At 38.6% G+C, this 19,767-nt stretch overlaps 1 protein-coding gene across 3 annotated transcripts in view; it reads left to right on the forward strand.

Moving 5' to 3' along the window:
• The window catches only part of STAG2 (stromal antigen 2), a 170,287-nt gene that overhangs the window by 129,698 nt on the left and 20,822 nt on the right, over positions 1-19,767 (forward strand). For all 3 annotated transcript variants that reach the window (XM_050964464.1, XM_050964467.1, XM_050964466.1), the window contains exons 23-31: positions 640-732; positions 3,072-3,246; positions 8,205-8,344; positions 11,266-11,367; positions 14,447-14,595; positions 15,316-15,444; positions 18,507-18,712; positions 19,180-19,369; positions 19,455-19,568. In XM_050964464.1, coding sequence (XP_050820421.1) covers positions 640-732; positions 3,072-3,246; positions 8,205-8,344; positions 11,266-11,367; positions 14,447-14,595; positions 15,316-15,444; positions 18,507-18,712; positions 19,180-19,369; positions 19,455-19,568 — 1,298 coding nt within the window. The remainder of the gene's footprint in view (positions 1-639; positions 733-3,071; positions 3,247-8,204; positions 8,345-11,265; positions 11,368-14,446; positions 14,596-15,315; positions 15,445-18,506; positions 18,713-19,179; positions 19,370-19,454; positions 19,569-19,767) is intronic.

Consider the following 19,767-nt stretch of genomic DNA (forward strand, 5'->3'; position numbering starts at 1 on the left):
CTCTAACTTCAGAATTATTTTCTCTACCATGTTGACTATTTTTTTTATTTCAAGAAATATCTGTTCAAAGGAACATAGGTATTAGTCTTGGGAGGATAAATTAGTGAGTTGATGATGCAGCCATATGCACAAAATTCATTCAGTATTAGCTTGGCTTACCTAATTTTCTGGAGTGCTGTCACAATTGGAAGTCTGTGAACCTGAACACAACCCCTCCCTCACAGATTCTTTTATTTAAAAAATGAAAAGCGGCAGGAAAGTTTTGCTTGCATTTTTCAAATACTGTCGAGGGGAGGGAAAGGAGAGCTCCCATTCATCCACTCATAGGAGCTCTTTAACCAAAACATAGAGGAGAGAAATCACAGCTTCCATCTTCAAACTTGAGAGATTTTCTCTGCTCCTTGAGCATATCTTAAACTCAGTCCCCTAAGTATGTTTCCTCCAAGTATATCGGAGTGATGACATATTCAGTCTACTACAGCACGCCTCTGTCAAGTTCATATGGGCTGGAATTTTCAAATGCACCTGAGAGTTAAACACCTAGCTCCCATTTCAATCTATAGAATATTTATTGTTCAATATAATTTAAAAAGTGTTAAACTGTATTTCATTTCTATTTAAAATGTTTTATTTTTAAAGGAGGACCTTCTACGTTTAAAGAAACAGATGAGGGTATTCTGTCAAATCTGTCAGCACTACCTGACCAACGTAAACACTGCAGTTAAAGAGCAGGTTAGTGACTATTCTGAGCCTTACTCTTTTATAACAGTGATTTGATGCTTTTAGAAGTGTTTAAATGATCTAAATTAGAAGTAATTACTTTAGTATTGCCTGCATGGGTATGTGATATGTGCAGTTTGCTAGATGCTCAAGTTCAGTGAATAGCAGTGTCCAGTAGTGCTGCGCATGTATTCTGCCTCATGCGCCCTTTTACTATATAAAAGAGGTTTATATGCCCAACTACAGCTCATTTCCTTCAGACAGCCATAAGCAGCAAGTACAAACTTTCAGGGAATACTGTTACTTCATAGGTATAAAATAGTTCTTTGTTTATATTTAGGAATAGTAGTTATTAGAATGGAAATAAAATGCCCAGTAGGGTTAAAAATTCTATGTTGTTAGCTGTGGATATAGTTACAGTTGAAGCAGAGTCTTTTGGTTTCTGGGTGTGTCCTATCTTGTGATAATTCAGTGTCTGTTTCTGACAAACACATTTAGGACCTTCTTTTCTGTCAAGAATTGTGGGACATATTCTTAATTTTTTCTCTTTGTGCAAGTCAGTCACCAACTATCTATGTAGAGACCAGAAAGGTCCATTAGAAAGAAACACCTCTTATAGATGGATATAAAGACATTATTTTCTGACACTGATTTGCTTGATGAGTCTGTACTGAGATCCTAATCTCATTCTATTGATTCAGGATCTGGTAGTTTGTGAAGCTTGGGTTCTAGATCAGCTCATGTGTTTGGATCTGATGCCAGGACGCCTTTAAACCACTCTTTAGGAGTTGGATTCAGTTGCCTTGATGCTTTCTGTTCTGTTGACTTTGGCATTGGTCACTGGTCGAGCTCCTTCAGAATAATCTTTCTGTACTTACTTCGAATTTGGTTCTGTCTTCTCCTATCTTGGCACTTTCACCAATGGGGCATGAGAGTGTTTGCACAAATAAAAGATGAAACCACCATCATCTTCACAAGAATGGAAGGATGAAGATGCCACTGATACTCCTGTCCCAGAAGGTAGTCATTTCTCCTCATCTTTACCAGACAATTCTGTGGCCTTGACAGCACAGAGGAGTGAGTCTTTCTGTTCTCAGTTCTGGTTCCCTGTGCCACAGTGATCCCTGGCAACTGAGGTTGGATGAAGTCCTGGGGGGAAAGAGGGAGGACAGAGACTGGAAGGGATTGGACTGAGATTGTATTGACCCCACTCTGCTAGTACAAACACAGAACAGAAAAACAGTCCCTGTCCTGAGGAACAGATGGCTTTTTCTCCCCCGTTGTTGTGTAAATATCCAGGCAAACAGAGAAAGTAATCAAAGCATGTCTCTCTTGTGACTATTAAGGGAAAATAGTGAAATTGTGTATAGAAAAATGCTGTGAAAAAACTGAAGGACGAAGGAAAAATATGCAGAGAAAATAGTTCACCTGTAGTGAGAGCCCTGTGAGAATCTTTTTATTTACAATATTTCAGGTGGTTGTGTGTGTTTGGTTTTTTGATAATTTTGTTTTATCCCTCCTAGCGGCAAAAGGAGGTTGAGTCCTGTCCCTGAGGAATGGGGACAGTCAGGTCCTGCCCTCTGTGTTCAGAGGACCTGGAGTGTTTAAACCAGGTTCTGCCAGAGTTCTAGGTAGCCCTGTAGAGGATGAGGAGGAGGTCATAATGACAGAGGGGCAGTTGGACCAAACCCAAGCAGCACTGTGACCCTTTCAGCAGATTGCAATGCCTGGAGCAGGAAGCCACCATGAATGGGTGAATGTGTTCTGTTTCATTAGTTGTTTTTTGTTTTATTCTTTGTTTTCATTTTATTTTGTGGTGTTTTCCGTTCGCAAAAAATGCGGGGCTCTATCTTGAGCATTCTTTATTGTATGAACGTTAAGTATGAAATTTTCAGACTTTACTTTTTTATTTTTGAGTGGAGGACCCTTTATATTTTTCCAGTTATTTTGCTTCTTTTAAAAAAATACTCCGTAATACCTTTCAGACGGAACTTGAGACATCAGAATTTCGCAGGTCCTATAAATATTTCAATTTGTAATAGACTTCATCGTGAGTGCGCCCTTATTTAAAGGTCAGATCCCAATTCAGCAAGCACACACATGCAAGAGTTTATTCACGTGGGTAGTCTCACTGCATCCAGTTGAACTACTCTATGTGAGTAAAGTTACAAATGTTTATTTAGAATCATACTTTGAATGTAAATATTTTCTGCATTGGGACTGTAAGTAACTTTTTTGTTGATGTTTAACTGCCAGTTTATTTAAAATACAGTTTCTGATGAAAGAGCAGACGTTTAAGAAATTCAGTATAGGAAGTCTTTTTTTCTTTTTCTTTCCTTTTTTTAATATAGGCCTTCACTATTCTGTGTGATGTCTTGATGATCTTCAGCCATCAGATTATGTCAGGAGGACGTGACATGTTAGAGCCTCTTGTTTACACTCCTGATTCTTCATTACAGTCTGAACTGCTCAGCTTTATTCTAGATCATGTCTTCATTGACCAGGATGATGACAGCAATAGTGCAGGTATGTATGTGTGTGTGGAGATATAGATATATTAAAAAAAAAAAAAGTCAGGTTTTTCACTGTGTTCACTTTGCCTTCTAGCATGTGCACTTGCGTATGCTTGCTGTCCTGTGTCCATGTTCTTATGCAGTCTTGCCAGTTCTTGTGTACATGCAAACACAAAAGTATACATGAACATAGAAGCAACCATTTGAATCTGTTCATGATTTTGGGTTGTTGGAAGTAGTATCCTTGGTGAGACAGATTTAGATTGGTAGACAGAAAAGTGGGGAAGTGACCAAAGGAACATAATAAATAATTTATCACATGGATATATTTCTAATATGCATGTGTGTATGTACTTAGTAAATAAAGGCAACTTAAGTCAACATATTGTAATTGTTTAGATTCATAGATTCTAGTGCTGTCTAGACCATCCCTGATAGACAGTTATCTAACTTACTCTTAAATATCTCCAGAGATGGAGATTCTGCAACCTCCTAGGCAGTTTATTCCAGTGTTTAACCACCCTGACAGTTAGGAACTTTTTCCTAATGTCCAACCTAAACCTCTTTTGCTGCAGTTTAAGCCCATTGCTTCTTGTTCTATCCTTAGAGGCTAAGATGAGCAAGTTTTCTCCCTCTTCCTTATGACACCCTTTTAGATACTGAAAACTGCTGTTATGTCCCCTCTCAGTCTTCTCTTTTCCAAGCTAAACAAACTCAGTTCTTTCAGCCTTCCTTCATATAGGTCATGTTCTCTGGATCTGTAACCATTCTTGTTGCTTTTCTCTGTACTCTCTCCAATTTCTCCACATCTTTCTTGAAATGCGATGCCCAGAACTGAACACAACATTCCAGTTGAGGCCTAACCAGCTCAGAGTAGAGTGGAAGAATGACTTCTCGTGTCTTGCTCACAACACACCTGTTAATGCATCCCAAAATCACGTTTGCTTTTTTTCATATTGTGTGTATAGTTGGGGTTATTTCTTCCAATGTGCATTACTTTACATTTATCCACATTAAATTTCATTTGCCATTTTGTTGCCCAATCACTTAGTTTTGTGAGATCTTTTTGAAGTTCTTCACAGACTGCTTTGGTCTTAATTATCTTGAGCAGTTTAGTATAATCAGCAAACTTTGCCACATCACTTTTTACCCCTATCTCTAGATCATTTGTGAATAAGTTGAATAAGATTAGTCCTAGCACTGACCCTTGGGGGGACACTACTTGTTACCCCTTTCCATTCTGAGAATTTCCTATTTATTCCTACCCTTTTAATCTAACTGTCTTTTAACCAGGTCTAAATCCATGAAAGGACCTTCCTTCTTATCCCATGACAACTTAATTTACATAAGAGCCTTTGGTGAGGGACCTTGTCAAAGGCTTTCTGGAAATCTAAGTACACGATGTCCACTGGATCCCCCTTGTCCACATGTTTGTTGACCCCTTCAAAGAATTCTAATAGATTAGTGAGACACGATTTCCCTTTACAGAAACCATGTTTACTTTTGTCCAATAATTTATGTTCTTCTATGTGTCTGACAATTTTATTCTTTACTATTGTTTCAACTAATTTACCTGGTACTGATGTTAGACTTACCAGTCTGTAATTGCTGGGATCACCTCTAGAGCCTTTTTAAAATATTGACGTTACATTAGCTATCTTCCAATCATTGGATACAGAAGCCAATTTAAAGTACAGATTACAAACCATAGTTCTGCAACTTCACATTTTGAGTTCTTTCAAAACTCTTGGATGAATGCATCTGGTCCCGGTGACTTGTTAATGTTAAGTTTATCAATTAATTCCAAAATCTCCTCTAATGACCTCAATCTGTGACAATTCCTCCGATTTGTCACCTACAAAAGCCGGCTCAGGTTTGGGAATCTCCCTAACATCCTCAGCCATGAAGACTGAGGCAAAGAATCCATTTAGTTTCTCCGCAATGACTTTATTGTCTTTAAGTGTTCCTTTTGTATCTCGATTGTCCAGGGGCCCCACTGGTTGTTTAGCAGGCTTCCTGCTTCTGATGTACTTAAAAAACATTTTGTTACTAGCTTTTGCATTTTTGGCTAGTCATTCTTCAAACTTTTCTTTGGCTTTTCTTATTACATTTTTACACTTAGGCAGGCAGTGTTTATGCTCCTTTTTATTTACCTCACTAGGATTTGACTTCCACTTTTTAAAAGATGCCTTTTTATCTGTCACTGCTTCTTTTACATGGCTGTTAAACCACGGTGGCTCTTATTTAGTTCTTTTACTGTGTTTTTTAATTTGGGGTATACATTTAAGTTGGGCCTCTATTATGGTGTCTTTGAAAAGCATCCATGCAATTTGCAGGGATTTCACTTTAGTCACTGTATCTTTTAATTTCTGTTTAACTAACCCCCTTCATTCTTGTATAATTCCCCTTTCTGAAATGAAATGCCACAGTGTTGGGCTGTTGAGGTGTTCTTCCCACCACAGGGATGTTAAATGTTCACTATTTCCAAACCGTCCTGTTATAGTTACCTCTTGAACAAGCTCCTGCACTCCACTCAGGACTAAATCGAGAGTTGCCTCTCCTCTTGTGGGTTCCCGTACCAGCTGCTCCAAGAAGCAGTCATTTAAAGTATTGAGAAATTTTGTCTCTGCGTTTCATCCTGAGGTGACGTGTTCCCAGTCACTATGGGGATAATTGAAATCTCCCACTATTAATGCTTTCTTAATTTTGATAGCCTCTCTAATTTCCCTTAGCATTTCATCGTCACTATCACGGTCCTGGTCAGTTGGTCAATAATAGATCCCTAATGTTATATTCTTATTGGAGCATGAAATTACTATCCATAGAGATCAAGTGATCCATACCCTGTCACCCAATCCCAGCTTCTGGCAAACAGGCTAGGGACACCATTCCTGCCCATCCTGGCTAATAGCAATTGATGTACCTATCTTCCATGAATCTGTCTAGCTCTCTTTTGAACACCATTATGGTATTGGCCTTCACAACACCCTCTGGCAAGGAGTTCCAGAAAAAATACTTTCTTGTGTTTGTTTTAAACCTGCTTCGTAGTAATTTCATTTGGTGGCCCCTTGATCTTGTATTATGAGAAGGAGTAAATAACACTTCCACGTTTACTTTCTCTATACCACTCATGATTTTATAGACCTCAGTCGTATCCCCCCTTAATCACCTTTTTTCCAAGCTGAAAAGTCCCATTCTTATTAATCTCTCCTCATATGGAAGCCGTTCTATCATTTTTGTTGCCCTTTTCTGAACCTTTTCCAATTCCAATATATCTTTTTTGAGATGGGGTGACCACATCTGCACACAGAATTCAAGATGTGTGCGTACCATGGATTTAGGAAGCATCTTGGTTGTGTTTGATAACTTATGTTATCGTAAGTATTTGAAGAGTAATGCTGTGTATAGAGAGAAACTGTTTAGGGTAATACAAAAATATTTTCACTCTTTAATATAAGAATGAAAACATTTAGACTGAATATTTGCAGGGGAGTGGGGGAGATTCAGGCAGACTTGTTAGGCTGTAGAGTAGTCTCCCAGGGAAGTAGTAGAAGTTCCATCACTAGGGATGTTTAAAAATAGACTAGAAAACATATTGTGTGGAACAATCCAGAATTGGCAAACAAAGCCATGAGGTTTCTTCCAACTCTTACTTTTTAAAATATATATAAGTAAGGAAAAATCCTGTAAAATAAATCTTTCTTTTTGCCCAAATAAAGGGCTTCAGCCTGCTGCTGTTGAAGTCAGTAGTAAAATTCCCATTGCCTTTGATGGTGCAGGGTTAGGCCAAAAATTATTTATTTATAAATCTTAAAATGTAATATACAGTCATCCCCCCCCACCCCCATCCCCCTAAAAAAACCCACAACACAAACACCTGGTTTGTGAGCTGTTTTACTTACTTAGCGGTCTGAAAGGTTTACTGGTTAGAGCAAAAGAGTCTAGAAACCAGAGTATTTTAGATTCTCATCTGATAGTTGCAAGCTTACTCTGCAACCTTGGGTAGCAAGTAAGTTAACCTATGTGATTTAGTTATCCCATGTATTAAAACCACATTGTTAACCTTGTTACTGAACTTCTTTACAGTTTTGCTTGTGAGCTTCTATTTTTGCTTTTCTTGGTTGCACTCGAAATAAATACTACATAGTCAATATTTCACAAAGCCAATGATTAGTTAATAAGGGTGTAAAGTGAAATGGGGCTTGATAACAGCATGCAATAACAAGGGTGTAGGGCATTTCACATTTACATCTGTTCAGATTAATCCCAGCAAGAAAGAGACTTAAAAATAGTTACAATAAAATGGTGGTGTAGAGATTGCAAAGGAAGTGTCAGTCATACAAATCTTTACTAGAATTGGCATAGTTGTTGATAGTCTCTAAAAAGACAGGATTTGAGTGTGTTGAGGGAATGTTTACTTAGAGGCGTTTCTCCCATGACAGGGTTGGTGTATTACAAGATTTTGGTCAGATGTAACTGTGTAAAGATTGAAAAGAGAAACTTTTTCATTACCAAAAAGTAGAAAATAAATTGTAGTAATAAAACTGCTTTTAGCAAACGGTAAAAATTATTAGTTTAGCCAAATATTGCCACACAACATTGAAATTAATAGTTTGTCACAGTAATGTGGCTGCTTTATTATTAGGAAATACACTTACGGTAAAGTAACACCTTCCATTCAGTGATCTCAAAGTACTTTAGAAGCCTTATTTAAACCTTATAACATTCCTTTGGAATAGGTACTAGTCCCATTTTTCAGATGGGTGAAGTCATTTGTCTCAAGGTAACAGTGGGTTACTGGGAAAGCTAACAAAATTCTTGAGCCTTGACTCCTGGTGCTTTTGCTATAGCACTTCATATAGAGGTAGAAGGCCAAAATGTAAAGTGTTCAGCCACTTGAGTAAGTAAATGACCTGAATAATAAAAAACAACAAAAGTCCTAGGTAGTTTAATGCTTTGCGTACCTTCCAGATGGACAGCAGGATGATGAAGCTAGCAAGATTGAAGCATTGCACAAAAGAAGAAATTTGCTTGCAGCTTTTTGTAAACTTATTGTATATACTGTGGTTGAAATGAATACTGCTGCAGATATTTTCAAGCAATATATGAAGGTAAATTTGAAGACTTTGTATAATAGTGAAACATTAAAAATACTGCAGTATAACAAAAATTGTATTTGTAATTAAACCTTGTTGGGTGCCTGTTTCTTTGATTATGTGAAAGATATATTTTAAATCCAATATAAACAGGTAGTTGTTTTCCCATGTTTCCATATGGAAAATTGCAAAGACAACTTTATTATGTCAGAGTAACACATTGTTTTATTGTGTAAAATTATTCCCACAGCCAAACTTTAACACTTTTAATAGATTTATTTTTCCATCCTGATATATGGTACTTTTGATTTCTTGTTTGAGTACGGGAAGGTAGCTGGCTTTTTTTAACCTCGTTACTGTAGATGAATAAAAATCAACTCAGTGATGGCTAATTCCAAATGAAAATGAAATTCTTTTTGATACACAAGTTCTTTTAGAGTTTTGTAGGATGGAAAAGTTATTGGATCCAGGGAACAGAGATTTCCCACATTTAGAAATTTTACTCATTACACATAGATTACTGCTTTAGTTCAATAAATAATACCCTCTGTTCCTGGGATCCAGAGCCATGCCTGCTCGTCCTGAGCCTTCTGTCTGTGAACACAGAAGTCTTTGCTTCTTACCTGTACAAAAAATGCATTAACTATTCCATGCTGTTCCCCCCTCTGACCTATGGCTACACTACAGAGCTTACAGCTGTAGCACGGCTAGTGCAGATGCCCTAAACCAGGGACTCTTAACCTTTGCAGACCACTCTACCCCCTTCAGGAGTCTGATTTGTATAAACAAACCAGTAGTTCTCAACCAGGGCTACGTGTACCGTGGGGATACACAGAGGTCATCCAGGGCCTAAATCAATTTATCTAGATATTTGCCTAGTTTTACAACAGGCTAACAAAAAAAAAAAGCACTTAAAGTCAGTACAAACTAAAATTTCATACTGACAATGTCTTGTTTATACTGCTCTATATACTATACAGTGAAATGTAAGTAGAATACTTATATTCCAATTTATTTACTTTATAATTATATGGTAAAAATGAGAAAGTAAGCAAATTTTCAGTAATAGTGTGCTGTGACACTTTTGAATTTTTATGTCTGATTTTGTAAATTAGTGGTTTTTAAGTGAGGTATAATGTATGGAAGACCTATCAGATTCCTGAAAGGGGTACAGTCGTCTGGAAAGGTTGAAAGTCACTGATCTAGATAAGTTGGTGTACCCTCTGGAAGACCTCTGTGTAACCTCAAAGGTACACATACCCCTGGTTGAGAACCACTGCTCTAAGCTGAAGGAAGGGAGATCTGCCATTGACGTAATTACTCCAGCCCCCGCAAGCAGCAATAGCAGTGTTGGCAGGATAAGCTCTTCCACCAACGTAACGCTGTCCACACTGGCACGTAGGTCGGTGTAACTTTCATCACTCACAGGGGTGTATTATTCACACCCCTGAGGCACATAAATTATACCGACTTAAGCTGTAGTGTGTACTTAGCTTGAGTGTACAGCTTTTTTTTTTCAGCACGGTGACAGACAGATTCTCTCCTAATTATTTTAACGTGCTCTCTGGATAACTGAGGAGTAAATATAGATTCTTTATTCAATTTTAAATACTTTTAAGGAACAATGGCAGAAATTTTATTATTTATTAATTTAAAAAGGCAGCTACAGAGGCCAGGTAGCCCTCCTGTGGAAGTTGAGAAAGGATACCCCCTTTGCCACAAAGAAAATGGGTTTTCCCTCACCATTGCACCAAAATTACTAGAATATGCTCTCCTCCCAAGAAAGGCAGTGCTACTAATGCTTGTGTGTTTATTAAATATGGCTGCCTGTCAACTGTGAAGCTAAATACAGTAATTCCTCACTTAACGTTGTAGTTATGTTCCTGAAAAATGCGACGTTAAGTGAAATGATGTTAAGTGAATCCAATTTCCCCATAAGAATGAATGTAAATAGGGGAGGTTAGGTTCCAGGAATTTTGTTTACCGTACAGTACTATAGTTCGGAGGTGCCCCCGCCTTACCCCACACAGGCACAGCCCACTGGCACTGGAGACTGTGAGGCAGGCAAGGAGGCTGAAGGTGCTGTAGACTAGGAGAAGCACATTGCGCAGTGGCAGCAGCTTCCTCTACTTTGCAAGCACCAGGGGCAGGGGGCTAAAACCCTCAGCCTGCCCACTCCACCCCTTCCCCCAAGCCCCCATCCTTAACCTGCCTCTTCTTTCCCCCCCCATCCCCCCCCTTTACTCCTCACGCCGTGTCCTTGCTCCTCCCTCCCTCCCTCCTGCCTGCGGCAATCAACTGGCTTGTGGCATTCAGGAGGGAGGCGCGAGGACATGGCGCACAGGCGCTTCCTGAATGCCGCAAGCCAGCTGATTGCCATGGGCAGGAGGTGTGGGGGAGTGAGGGGGAAGGTGCTGATCCGTGGGGTCTGCTGGTCGGCTGGAGGCGCTGGGGGAGGGGAGCATAGGGGAACTGATAGGGGGGCTGCCAGCTGTGGACAAAGTGGGCAACCAAATGACGTTATAGTGAAGCATTGCACAACTTTAAGTGGAGCATGTTCTATAATTGAGCAGGGATGTAAGTTCGAAACAACGTTAAGCGAGAGGACGTTAAGTGAGGAGTTAATATAGGTCATTCTGCCTCAAAACAAACACTCTTGTTCATTAAGCAGGGTATAAAAGGCAGTGGAAAACTTCTGTTGAACTTTTCAAAAAATTCAGATTTTTAGAGTATAATTTTATAGTGGTGAAAAATATGTTTTTTAACACTGTAAAGCTATTTCATCATTTCCTTCTTGTTAGGTACTGAACATGTTTCTAGCAAAGTACATGGTAAAGAAAGTACATAATGCATTATTCTTTTCTGAAGGTCTCAGTAGTAAAATGTATTTTTCTAAAATCTAAAGCTTCAGCTGTTTTGTGTGGATTTTTTCCTAGTATTACAATGACTATGGAGATATTATCAAAGAAACAATGAGTAAAACAAGACAGATAGACAAAATTCAGTGTGCGAAGACACTTATTCTTAGTTTACAGCAGGTAAGAATTATTCATTTTAAATATTCATATATAAATACAGAATAATAAAATATTCCTTGTAGGTTGTGGTTAACTTTTTCATAGGAAATTGTGTGGAGGGGAGGGTTAGGAGGAGGTATTAAACTGTAAAGTAAGGCTCTAATAATTTTTAAGGTGATATTTAAAGAAAACGCTGCTTATTCTGCATTTGTCTTCAAGTATTATGTTAATGAAAGGTGGGGAAAAGATTGTAAAAATCTAACGAAGAGGTACTCTATCATAATATCTTACAGTTCTGGCATAGTGAGTGGAGCCGCATGTTCATTTTAATAATATGATAAATGCATTACAAACTTCCTTAATTACACGTTCTTGAGCCAATCAACAAGGAAAAATAGCTCCCACTTTTCCCCCAATTGTTTTCATTCTATCTAGTAATGAAAAAGACTTACCTTATTTATTACACATCAGTGCTTGGCAAAGGCTTCATTCATCTCAGAAATTAAAATATCTTTCAAAGCCCTAATTCAGCAATGACATAATTCAGGTGGACCCACACTGACGTTAGTGGGGTGCTGTGTGTTTGCAGGGGACTACCCACATGGATCTCACTTTAGGATTGTAGGCCTAGAACTGTGATTCTCAAACTTTTGTACTGATGACCCCTTTCACATAGCAAGTGCGAGTGCGACCCCCTCCTCCCATTTAAATTAAAAACGCTTTTAAATATATTTAATACCATTTATAAATCCTGGATACAAAGCGGGATTTGGAGTGGAGGCTGACAGCTCACAACCCCCTATGTAATAACCTTACGACCGTCTGAGGGGTCCCAACCCCCAGTTTGAGAACCCCTGGCCTAGAAAGAAAAAAATGTTCAAATAACTGCTAATTTCTCTTTATACAGTTTTTGACTTTATCCAACTGGCTTAAGTTAGTAATTGTTTTGTGAAACCAAAAAATTTTTTTGTGAAACCATAAAATCTCATCAGCCTTCTCTGTGTGTATCCTATAGACAATCTAATGATCTAAAAAAGGTATTAAACAGTATACTAATAATGGTCACATAATGCCAACTGGATAGGAGTTCCATAAAGCAGTGTGGTCGAAAAAAGAATACAAAGGGACTCAGAAAATATAGAAAATATATTAAACTTGGAAAAATGCTTAGTAATGCATCTAGGAAACGACATTATAGGAGAGAACCCTTGGAAGCAGAAGAGCTGAAAGGAGACCATAGGACTGATAGGGTGTGTCGACACAGGGATAAAAGACCTGCAGCCAGGGTGTGTTTGGCCCACGTCATCTGACTCAGGCTCAGACTGCGAGGCTAAAAGTCGCTATGTAGAGGTTCAGGCTGGAGAAGGAGCTCTGGGACCTTCTAGCTTCGCAGGGCCCAAGCCCGAACAGCTGCACAGTGATTTTTCAGATTCTGAGCCCAAGTCAGCTGACCTGAGTCAGCTGCAGGTTTTTTATCCCCATGTAGACATACCCATAGTGTACAAGAAATAAGACATTTTGTAGTGTAATATAACTGCAAAAAAGGCAATGAACTGCATAAATAGACACTTCATGGGACAAGCTGCTAGCAATCATTTTGTTCATAAATGCATGTAAATTGTATTTTGCTGGAGCAAAATCTTGTTACAAAAAAGATACTGACAGATGGAAAGAAGTTTAGTGAATAGCACCGAAGAAGGAAGCTAGAAGTATTGATTTAAGGGGAAAGATTAAAAGAGCTTAGTGTGTTCAGTTTTGCCAAATATTGGTGTAGGTCTACCAGTAAATGAAGGATATAAACATGGGGGCGGTGAGATCTAGGCTTCATTGAAGTCATGAGAATTTTGCCATTTATGTCAGTGGGGTCAGAATTGCACCATAGAGGTGGAGAGGAGGAACTTTCATTTAGGATGGTACAAAGGGGTGAACTAGAAATTGATGGGTTGAGTAGGCACTCCACACTACAGTGATAGTTGTTGCCAGTAGCTACTGTTGTGGTGCTCTGCTCTTGTTCGATAAGTTAGCTGTGTGCGTGTTCCCTCTGTGCTGCCCCAGTTCTGCGTGGATAGCTAACACAGCAAACCCCAAGAGAACCCCCAAAGACCACAGACTCTAGTAAGGTACGAAGGAACCCGAGCCATGTTTATTGTCAAATGAAGCACAGTAATAGTTTCCTGTAGACTCTACAAGCCATGCTATGAATTTGTGCCCCTGGCAACGAACCAGCTCAGTCAGTGGCGGGACTTTCCACTGCCCCCGAGGCCAGACAAAGATGCGCACTCCGGGACCTACTTTTATACAGTTAAAGGACAGATTACTCATCCTTAACTGATGTATTGAGGTACAGCCCCTTGGCTCATTAGGGTGCTGTCTCCCCCTTTGATCATGTTGTTTCAAACAGATCTATCCATCATGCTGTCTTTCTGACCCTATCTTTAAGATGCACCTGCCTGTTCCTTGTTACCTCTGTGGAGTGTCCTTGTATCAGGATGTCCAGGTGCCATCTTGGCACAAGTTCCTTTTATTAGCACTTACATGTGAATGCACCTGCTTCTAACAACCCTCTTCTCACCAACTTCTGTGAGTGGAGCCTGCCTCTGGCTCACAGCCAAGCTTTTGCTTAGCAATGCCTGGAAATACTTTGGTTCAGGCTTCATGCCTCAGACTGGGCCTCTGACACAAGAGTTTGTTTCAGGGCCTCATCTTACTACAGGAGTCGCATGATAAACCATATGGATACCTAAATAGAAAATATTTAGGATGGGAATCTGGGGAATTACCCTGAGAACAAGGTGTGCTAAACTGTGCAGTTGTCTCATTCGGAATGTGCTGAAAGCCCGATATCTTGGGATAGCTAAATCTAGACTAAACGTATTAGAGAATGTACTTTAAGGAATAATCCTGACTTGGCAGGGAGATGCATTTGTAGACTTAGGTTTTCATAAATCGCCAGTTTTCATTATTTTGTAATGACACATTGCCTAATTATGCAAAATTTATTTTCTTACAATCACTAAAATGAGAAATCTGATTCTCAGTCTAGTTTTATACATTTGGTATATTTTAATCAGTAAATATCTTTCTTCCTCATTTCATGCAGCTTTTCAATGAGATGATACAAGAAAATGGTTATAATTTTGACAGATCATCACCGACATTTAGTGGTATTAAGGAACTTGCTCGACGTTTTGCTTTAACATTTGGACTCGATCAACTGAAAACAAGAGAAGCTATTGCCATGTTACATAAGTAATTATCTGATACTTTTTTTTTTACTTCATTTCCGCAGACATGAAATTTTATCTTTGACATGACAAATATTTTGTTTTGGGAATTTACCAAAGTGATATATTAATCAAAATGTTTTAGTGCTAATTGAGGATCTTTTATTTTGCTAGTCAAGTAGAGGTGAAAAAAGTGATTTTTCTGTTGTAGTTTCACTTGATTCTAAGAACCATGTTTTCCCAGAGCTTTAAGGGGAGCCTGACTGTACTACACCAAAATAAAAACTGAAGCACAAAGTAAAAAGTTTACTGTTCAGCCTCATTCTAGTTCCTTTTACACTACATGAAATGCTAGCAAGTATTACGAAGAAGTGTTTTCAACCTCTTCGTTGATAAAGAAGGCTGACCCAGTTGACTACTGGTAGTACTCTTCCTTGTCATGCTGGAGAACCAAATTCATTCCATGCACTAGAGAGGATCAAGAAAGATTACGGAGACAGCAATTCCACCAGTTCACATAGGAGTAACACTGACAGCTTTCAAGGGTGTCCTATCTAATACCTCCGGAAGAATGGTGGTTTTGACCTTGATCTTGTTTCTTCATGGATTTAATACAGGGGAAAGGGGTGAAATGACAAATTAGAACTCTCTCAGTGATTAGATACTTTGGTCATGTGGGTGGTGCTATAGAAAACTGTAAAATAGGTAATTCTTCTAAATCTTAATTTTTAACTTTTATTTTCAGAGATGGCATAGAGTTTGCTTTTAAAGAGCCTAATCCGCAAGGTGAGAGCCATCCTCCTTTAAATTTGGCATTTCTTGATATTCTGAGTGAGTTCTCCTCCAAACTTCTCAGACAAGACAAAAGAACAGTGTAAGTATTCTCTGAAAGTTTTTAATATTATGAAATGTTAAATGATGAAAACAGTTAAATTTGATAACATTTTATCTCTAATTCCACCTTTATTAACTAGGCAAAAAATTGCTATCACTAATATTGAAGTAAACTTCAGTAACATTTAGAATTAATAGAAAAACAAGGGAAATGCAAGCTATTATAGCAGAGTCCCTCATTTTTGTAATAAGTATATAATATTAGTTAATACCTACGGAAGTATTAGCTGTTCTATAATTGTTAATAGATTACTTGGTGTCTCCTGTTCTGCTTTCAGCTATTGAAATCATAGCTTTTAATGGAAAGAATAAATAGCATTAACAGTTTGAAAAGCTTGCACTTCAAGTGGCTGTCTATATTCCTAGTTATATAGATAATAGGCTGCACTGGTTGGCTCATCTGTGGAGCCTTTCTGAGCAGTGCCTGTTAGAACACAGATGCACCTTCTCATTTCAGCGTTCATGAATATTCTGAGAGTGGGGCTATATAAGGGGGCGCTGTGCCCTCTACTACCACAGTTTCTTCCAACTGCTAGTGCTAGATGGAAGTGAACTGTTCCGGTCCTTTGGATCCGATTTTTATTCCTACTGTAGTGGCTTGGATAGCCTGTTGGTGACGTTAGCGCATTAGTAATTTTTAGTTTTAGTGTTTAGGTTTGGTTCTATAGGTCTGTAGGTTGACAGATCCAAAGAAGAAGCCAGGTTCCAAGCAATGTCCTCTCTGTTGAGCCAATTTCCGGCACTGGGATTATCAAGTGAGATGTGTTAAGTGCCTCAGTGAGAGTCACACTCCTTCTGGATTTTCCATCTGTTGGACCTTCATACCCAGAATGTGTAATGAGAGGTAAAACAGGCTGCCAGGTGCTCCTGCTTAAGAAAACTTACTGCTAGACCCTGGGGTTTTGAGAGCTCTTCAGAACTGAAGGCTAAGAGGTCTCTATCAGCTCCAACTGCATCAAGGTAGGGTGCCTAAGAAATCCAAGGGATGTCTTTGTTGGTTCTAGCTGACATGCCTAGTTAGTAAGATCCTCCTATTAAAGCTGAGAGAATGTAAGTTCCAAAGAAAAAGGTGAAGGTTTGGTAAAGATAACTGTGCCTATCCGACAGTCGCTGTCGGATAGGCACAGTTATCTTTACCAAACCTAGTATCAATGACTGATCTGAAGAGGACCGTTAACAGTAGTAGTAGAAGTTTGTTTGGCATCTGATTATTCTTTGGATCATTTGAGGATAGGAAAAGGAAGACTTTGTTAGTTCCAAGGTCTAAATCCCCTACTGATGATAAGAGAGGAAGGATGGAAGTTACTCTTTCTCTGGACTATCTCTGCCTCCTCCTGCTAAATCTCCTACGGTATCGCCAGACAGACCTTTCTCACAGTTCATGTTTCTTCATCCTCCGGGCTGTTTTCTCCAGTGAGATCCATAGTACCTCTGAGGACAGATCCACAATTAAAGAGAATCAAGAAAGAATCAAAAGATCTGAGCCTTCCAAGTTTATGCCCCCCCCCCAACTCTTGGTTTTCTCAGCCCTTTGGACATTTTGTACCTCTATTTTGGATAGTCTCTTGCAGCCTGCTAAGGTAGTTTGTGTTACCCCTGCTTCCTGTCAGCCCGTTTCTAAGAAGGCAGATGAACTGTATCAAATCCCATGTGAGGGATTTTTTTGTTTTTTATATTTTTCCCTTACCATATTGTTTGGTGGTTGCAGTAGCAAGTAATATATTTAGGTCTGGTCAAGCTCATTCAACCCCCACAGATAAAGAGGGAAGAAGTTGGGTGCCCTGATAAGAATTTTTTTCTTCTTAATCTCTAGGTATTAGAATATCTAATTACCCAATGGCAATGTCCCACTTTATAAATTCTATCCGTAGGAGAAAATGGCTACCTCTGTGCAAGAGTTATCAGACAAACACAGAAGATTGGCCAGTGCTATCTTTGGAGAGGGACATAATGTGCCAGAGCATGTTCTCAGGGCTTCTTTTGATATTTTTGATTCTTCAGCCAGAGTCTTGGTATCTGCTGTTACTTTGAGAAGACATCCCTGATCTGTTGATGACCCTGAAGACTAGTTTTAAGATTTGGGATCTCGCCTTTGAAAGTGATTCTCTTTTCAGTAACAAGGAGGATGAGCTTTTGGAACAGTTGAGACTAAATCTACTGTTCATTTGCTTGGTTTGTTTTCCACTGTAAGAAGGAGACCATCTACCCCTTTTCGTTACTAGATACAATGAAGATTGAGAATAAAATTATATCCTTCAACTCAAAGACAGCAACAACACCAGCAAACAGCTTCTTCCTTGCAGTTTCAACAAAAGAGGAAGTCATTCAGGTCCAAGCTTCATCAAAACAAAATGCAATACCAAAGATTCCATTTTGCAGATTATGTAAGCATTTAAGACATGAATAAATGAAGTATTCTTACTTGTAACTTGAGTTCTTTTGCGGTGACTCTGTATATTCACAATCCCACCCACCTCCCCTCCTTCTCAGAGTGCTATCTTTGTTTCTGTGGGTCAGCAGTAGATGGAATTGAGATATTAGAAGGCCCAGCATCCACTTGCATAGTCTCTCACCCTCAGAATGTTGAACACGGATGGAAGGGGTAATAGAGCACACATGTACGCACTAACGGGCACTGCTTAGAGATTGTTAGGTTGCACCAGTTGGCACATTATCCATAAGTGTGAATATGCCAAGTTACAAGTAACCTTTATTTGTTCATGTAGTAAATGTGTATATAATCTCTAAAATGGAATTTTTGATATGCCATGAGTAACTACACTGGAGCAAACAAGTCTGATCACAACAAGGCAAACTATTTGTTTCAGTTATTTTCACACTAAGGTGGATGAACAAGTCTAGACATCTTGTTGCGTTTGCTGTTGGCAATATTTTTTTGTTAATTAGATTATAAAAGTCTTTGAAATTAGGAATGAAGATGACATTATGATGCAAGTTTTTGAGTAATCAAATTTACATTTCTTAAAATATAGGAATGTCTTAATATATTCTGCACATTTATAATCATTATTTCTTTTAAAGGTATGTTTACTTGGAGAAGTTCATGACCTTTCAGATGTCTCTACGAAGAGAAGATGTGTGGCTTCCTCTCATGTCTTATAGGAATTCCTTACTAGCTGGAGGTGATGATGATACTATGTCAGTCATTAGCGGAATCAGCAGTCGAGGCTCTACAGTAAGGAATAAGAAAACAAAACCAGCAACAGGGAAGCGGAAAATACCTGAAGGTGTGAATTTTTTCTTTCTGACAAAATATATTGACATTTTCGGAAGTTAATGAAACCAACCTCATTTACACAAGCTGGGGATCTGACCTTGAGTTTTCATATTGGTCAGATTGATAAGAGTATCTCTGTCCTTCAATGTATCTTTAATATATCTTTACAACCTAATTTTGTGTATATATATTTCTTGCAATGCTACCCTGAATAGGAAGTCTGAATGATAAGACATGGGCACAGATCAAGTGAAGGAAAAAACAATTTGCTTTTAGTGGTAAGGTATTTAAAGTAATTTATGCAATGATCAGTTGTGCCAAGGCATTTTATTCTGCAGATTCTTAAAAGTTAAGAAATGTATTATTGATCCCCGATGGACACCTTGACAGATATATCACTCTATATTTGTCATATTTAAATAATTTGATTTTAAATTGGTGTGAAAAGTATATGCTGATATTGTTCTTCACTTTCAGCTGAAGAAAGCAGTAGTAGTGACAGCATGTGGTTGAACAGGGAGCAGACAATGCACACACCAGTCATGATGCAAACGCCACAGCTCACTTCCACAATCATGAGGGAGCCTAAGCGGTTGCGACCTGAAGACAGTTACATGGGTGTATATCCAATGCAGCCTGAACACCATCAAGCTCCACTTGATTACAAGTATGTAGAAACAACTAACACATACGCTGTATTACCATTCAAATATGAAACCAGTTCACATTTAAAGGAAAACCATTTTTTTTAGCACGCAGGTAACGTGGATGTTGGCTCAAAGACAACAAGAAGAAGCAGCCAGGCAACAGCAAGAGAGGGCAGCGATGAACTATGTCAAACTGAGAACTAACTTGCAGCATGCCATGTGAGTAAGACTGAGCAAAAAGATTATATATTTTTTTCAATTTTCTTGTGCACGGCTTCATAGACTATAGATATCTATATAGTTCCCTATTACACTTTTTGAATTTTACTATTTTTGAGTTGTCTTGATATCTTGGCAATTAGCATCTTAGAAATGCCTAGAGATGGAAGCAATTGCAAAATAAATTGAAGCTAAGATA

Source organism: Gopherus flavomarginatus, chromosome 8 (assembly GCF_025201925.1).
Source record: "Gopherus flavomarginatus isolate rGopFla2 chromosome 8, rGopFla2.mat.asm, whole genome shotgun sequence".
NCBI classification, from domain to species: Eukaryota; Metazoa; Chordata; order Testudines; family Testudinidae; genus Gopherus; species Gopherus flavomarginatus.